At 56.6% G+C, this 5,357-nt stretch overlaps 1 protein-coding gene across 1 annotated transcript in view; it reads left to right on the plus strand.

Annotated features, from left to right (window-relative positions):
- The first annotated feature begins 223 nt into the window (after window positions 1–223).
- LOC310966246 (A-type voltage-gated potassium channel KCND2-like) overlaps window positions 224–5,357 on the plus strand; it is a 24,060-nt gene continuing 18,926 nt past the window's right edge. Inside the window, exon 1 of the mRNA XM_083940826.1 lies at window positions 224–1,479. Coding sequence (XP_083796952.1) covers window positions 368–1,479 — 1,112 coding nt within the window. The 5' untranslated portion in view covers window positions 224–367. The remainder of the gene's footprint in view (window positions 1,480–5,357) is intronic.

Genomic DNA, 5,357 nt, shown 5'->3' on the forward strand with positions numbered 1-5,357 from the left:
GGACTCTCCCGGATCCAAGGAGAGACTTTCCTCCTTCCTCCTTCTTCCTTTCTTTCTCTCTCTTTCTCTCTTTCTCTGTTTCTCTCTTTCTCTGAGTTCGAGTCTTCTTCCTGTTTCCACTCAAACTGAGGAGCGGGACTCTGGTTTGACGCATCCACCTGGAGCAGATGCGCTCCGGCTGCTGCGCTCCGTGAGTCTGTTCCAGCCTGCGCACAGGTCCGGGACCAGCTCCGGGACCAGCTCCGGGACCAGCTCCGGGACCAGGAGCAGGACTAGGACCGGCTCCGGGACCAGCTGAAGGAGTTCCAGGAGCTCCAAGTCCAAGTCCAAGTCCAGGTCCAGGTCCAGGTCCAGGTCCAGGAGCAGCATGGCGGGGAGTGTAGCGGCGTGGCTGCCGTTCGCCCGTGCGGCGGCGGTGGGCTGGATGCCGGTGGCCAGCACGCCCATGCCGGTGCCCCCGCAGGAGAAGCACCGCGGGGAGGCGGGGCTCCTGGTGCTCAACGTGAGCGGCTCCAGGTTCCAGACGTGGCGGGACACTCTGGAGCGGTACCCCGACACCCTGCTGGGCAGCACGGAGCGAGACTTCTTCTTCCACCAGGACACCAACGAGTTCTTCTTTGACCGCGACCCGGACATCTTCCGCCACATCCTCAACTTCTACCGCACCGGGAAGCTGCACTACCCGCGGCAGGAGTGCATCTCCGCGTACGAGGAGGAGCTGGCGTTCTTCGGCATCATCCCGGAGATCATCGGGGACTGCTGCTACGAGGAGTACAAGGACCGGCGCCGCGAGAACCAGGAGCGACTCCAGGACGACGCGGACATGGACCAGTCCAACGACCTGGTGGCGGCGGACCTGAGCTTCAGGGAGACCATGTGGCGCGCCTTCGAGAACCCGCACACCTCCACCATGGCGCTGGTCTTCTACTACGTCACCGGGTTCTTCATCGCGGTGTCGGTGCTCGCCAACGTGGTGGAGACGGTCCCGTGCGGCGCCCTGCCCAACCGGGTGAAGGAGGTGCCGTGCGGGGAGCGCTACGCGCTGGCCTTCTTCTGCCTGGACACGGCCTGCGTCATGATCTTCACGGTGGAGTACCTGCTGCGCATGCTCGCCGCGCCCAGCCGCTGCAAGTTCGTGAAGAGCGTGATGAGCATCATCGACGTGGTCGCCATCATGCCCTACTACATCGGCCTGGTCATGACCGACAACGAGGACGTGAGCGGCGCCTTCGTCACGCTGCGAGTCTTCAGGGTCTTTCGTATTTTCAAGTTCTCGCGTCACTCGCGGGACTCCGCTCCATCGGGCTACACGCTGAAGAGCTGCGCCTCGGAGCTGGGCTTCCTGCTCTTCTCCCTCACCATGGCCATCATCATCTTCGCCACCGTCATGTTCTACGCCGAGAAGGGCTCCAGCGCCAGCACCTTCACCAGCATCCCCTCCGCCTTCTGGTACACCATCGTCACCATGACGACGCTGGGGTAGGTGCCGCTGGGGGCGGGGCGTGAAAACATGTACACGCAAAGTTTTCTTTTGTTTCTATTGCTGACACAGAAATGCTCTACACACACACACACACACACGCACGCACGCACGCACGCACGCACGCACGCACGCACGCACGCACGCACACACACACACACACACACACACACGGCCTTGACTCAGAGGCAGTGCGGGTCGTCCTCCAATGGAGAGGTCGGTGGTTCGATCCTTGGCTCCTCCGGTCTGCACGTCAAAGTGTCCTTGGGCGAGACACTGAACTGTGTGTGTGTGTGTGTGTGTGTGTGTGTGTGTGTGTGTGTGTGTGTGTGTGTGTGTGTGTGTGTGTGTGTGTGTGAGAGAGAGAGAGAGAGAACGGGTGAAAGCACCTTGAGTAGTAGCACACAAGTCCATTTAACACACACACACACACACACACACACACACACACACACACACACACACACACACACACACACACACACAGACAGACAGACAGAGGGACACTGAGACGTGGAGTCCGTCTCCTGCAGCTCGTCTCCAGTTTCACACCTGAACTTCCTGTTGTGTTAAACAGCAGCTCGGCCTCTGATTGGCTGAAGCTCTGACACTGATCCCTGTGTGATCAGGGGACGAGGACCCAGGCTCTGAGTCACGTTTATGCTCCTAGAGTTCACCTATAACACACGTTTATGCTCCTAGAGGACACTTTAACACACGTTTATGCTCCTAGAGGACACTTTAACACACGTTTATGCTCCTAGAGGACACTTTAACACACGTTTATGCTCCTAGAGGACACTTTAACACACGTTTATGCTCCTAGAGGACACTTTAACACACGTTTATGCTCCTAGAGGACACTTTAACACACGTTTATGTTCCTAGAGGACACTTTAACACACGTTTATGCTCCTAGAGGACACTTTAGCACACGTTTATGCCCCTAGAGGACACTTTAGCACACGTTTATGCTCCTAGAGGACACTTTAACACACGTTTATGCTCCTAGAGAACACTTTAACACACGTTTATGCTCCTAGAGGACACTTTAACACACGTTTATGCTCCTAGAGGACACTTTAGCACACGTTTATGCTCCTAGAGGACACTTTAACACACGTTTATGTTCCTAGAGGACACTTTAACACACGTTTATGCTCCTAGAGGACACTTTAGCACACGTTTATGCCCCTAGAGGACACTTTAGCACACGTTTATGCTCCTAGAGGACACTTTAACACACGTTTATGCTCCTAGAGGACACTTTAGCACACGTTTATGCTCCTAGAGGACACTTTAACACACGTTTATGCTCCTAGAGGACACTTTAGCACACGTTTATGTTCCTAGAGGACACTTTAACACACGTTTATGCTCCTAGAGGACACTTTAACACACGTTTACGCTCCTAGAGGACACTTTAACACACGTTTATGCTCCTAGAGGACACTTTAACACACGTTTATGCTCCTAGAGGACACTTTAACACACGTTTAGGCTCCTAGAGGACACTTTAGCACAGGTTTAGCTGTGGGCTTCTTTGCTGCCTCCTCACGTGAACAGGAAGTTGTAAACGGTGACTTCCTGGCGTTTGCAGTGAGTCGATGAGAGGAGACGTGGATCTGCGTCTGTCTCATTGATCTGTTCTATAAAACATTTCAGACGCTTCAGCCTCGTCGTCTCTTCTTCTTCCTCTCCCTTGGGGATGATTCGTTGTTAATGCTGCTAATTAAATTAATGCATCAGCGTCTCCGAGCACGCTCGACTCTCGCGGCGTGCGTCTCTCTAATGGGCGCAGTAATGAAGACGCCTCACAGGAGCAGCGGAGCGGAGACGATGAGTCCTGCTCCTCTGCTCCGGCTTCACTTGGAAACGACCGTTTTAATGAAGCTCACACGCGACGGGCCGAACCCTGGATGCACACAATTAGAGAAGAGGGGGCTGAGGAGGCCTGGAGCCCCTGGGTGGACCCTGTGGGTCCTGTGGACCCTGTGGGTCCTGGAGCCCCTGGGTGGACCCTGTGGGTCCTGGAGCCCCTGAGTGGACCCTGTGGACCCTGAGTGGGCCCTGTGGACCCTGAGTGGGCCCTGTGGGTCCTGTGGACCCTGAGTGGACCCTGGGTGGACCCTGTGGACCCTGAGTGGGCCCTGTGGACCCTGGGTGGACCCTGAGTGGACCCTGGGTGGACCCTGTGGACCCTGAGTGGGCCCTGTGGACCCTGAGTGGGCCCTGTGGACCCTGAGTGGACCCTTAGTGGACCCTGGGTGGACCCTGTGGACCCTGAGTGGACCCTGTGGACCCTGAGTGGGCCCTGTGGACCCTGAGTGGACCCTCTGGACCCTGTGGACCCTGAGTGGACCCTGTGGGTCCTGGAGCCCCTGTGGGTCCGGGGTGTGATGGAGCACAGACACGTCCTCTCTCAGCAGACAGGAAACTGAACTCTCTCTGTATTCTGCGTGTAACGAGCGTCTTCGGGGGAACTCTGCACACGCTGACACTAAAGTGTGTAACCTGGATGTCGTGTGCACGTCAGGTGTGCAGGTGGAGCTGTGAAGCCACACACCAGCACCCAGAGCTGGTGCATGCTGGGAAACGTCCTCCTCTCCCTAACAGCGGAGAAGCAGGACGCCGTCCAGCGTGACGGGGATCTGCAGCACGGTCTGCAGCCTCCCGCCGCCTCGGCTCCACCCAGGACACTTCCTGTCCCGTCCCACTGATGGAAACAGTCCCACGTGTTTGTTGTTGTTTACCTGAACTCTGCACACGGATGTTACGGAAACACGCACGCCACGGGCGCCACGTGAGCCAGCGTGAGCCACGGGCGCCACATGAGCCAGCGTGAGCCACGGGCGCCAAGGGCGCCACGTGAGCCTGCGTGAGGCGATACCTGTGTTTATCACCTCTCACTCGTCTCTGTGTCACCTCAGATATGTGATCTGTGTGTGTGTGTGTGTGTGTGTGTGTGTGTGTGTGTGTGTGTGTGTGTGTGTGAGCGGTGTGTGTGTGTGTGTGTGTGTGAGGTATGTGTGCGGTGTGTGTGTGAGGTGTGTGGGTGAGGTGTGTGTGTGTGTGTGTGTGTGAGGTGTGTGTGTGTGTGTGTGAGGTATGTGTTTGGTGTGTGTGAGGTGTGTGTGTGTGTGTGTGTGTGAGGTGTGTGAGCGGTGTGTGTGTGCGGTGTGTGTGAGCGGTGTGTGTGTGTGTGTGAGCGGTGTGTGTGTGCGGTGTGTGTGAGGTGTGTGTGAGCGGCGTGTGTGTGTGTGTGAGCGGTGTGAGGTGTGTCTGTGTGTGTGTGTGTGTGTGTGTGTGTGTGTGTGTGTGTGTGTGTGTGTGTGTGTGTGTGTGTGTGTGTGTCTGTGTGTCTGTGTGTGAGGTGTGTGTGTGTGTGTGTGTGAGCGGCGTGTGTGTGTGAGGTGTGTGTGTCTGTGTGTGAGGTGTGTGTGTGTGTGTGTGTGTCTGTGTGTGTGTGCGGTGTGTGTGTGTGTGAGCGGCGTGTGTGTGTGTGTGTGTGTGTGTGTGTGTGTGTGTGTGTGTGTGTGTGTGTGTGTGTGTGTGTGTGTGTGTGTGTGTGTGTGTGTGTGTGTGTGTGTGTGTGTGTGTGTGTGTGTGTGTGTGTGTGTGTGTGTGTGTGAACATCAGCAGCTGAACCAGAAACACAAAGCGCAGCGTCAGGCGGGGGTACATTAGTTGCCATGGTGACGGGGGAGCGGGCCGGCTGATTGGCCCTGAACCTGTTAAAGCAGATCAAGAGGAAATGAAACGTCCGAGTGTGTTTGTGTTTCATCACTCACAAGAAAACAGGACCAGGAGCTCCTCAAGACCTGGTCCCTGTTCCAGAGGGTAGGGGGGTCCAGAGGGTAGGGGGCAGGGAGGTCCA

Source organism: Echiichthys vipera, assembly GCF_963691815.1.
Source record: "Echiichthys vipera genome assembly, contig: SCAFFOLD_110, whole genome shotgun sequence".
Taxonomy (NCBI): Eukaryota; Metazoa; Chordata; class Actinopteri; order Perciformes; family Trachinidae; genus Echiichthys; species Echiichthys vipera.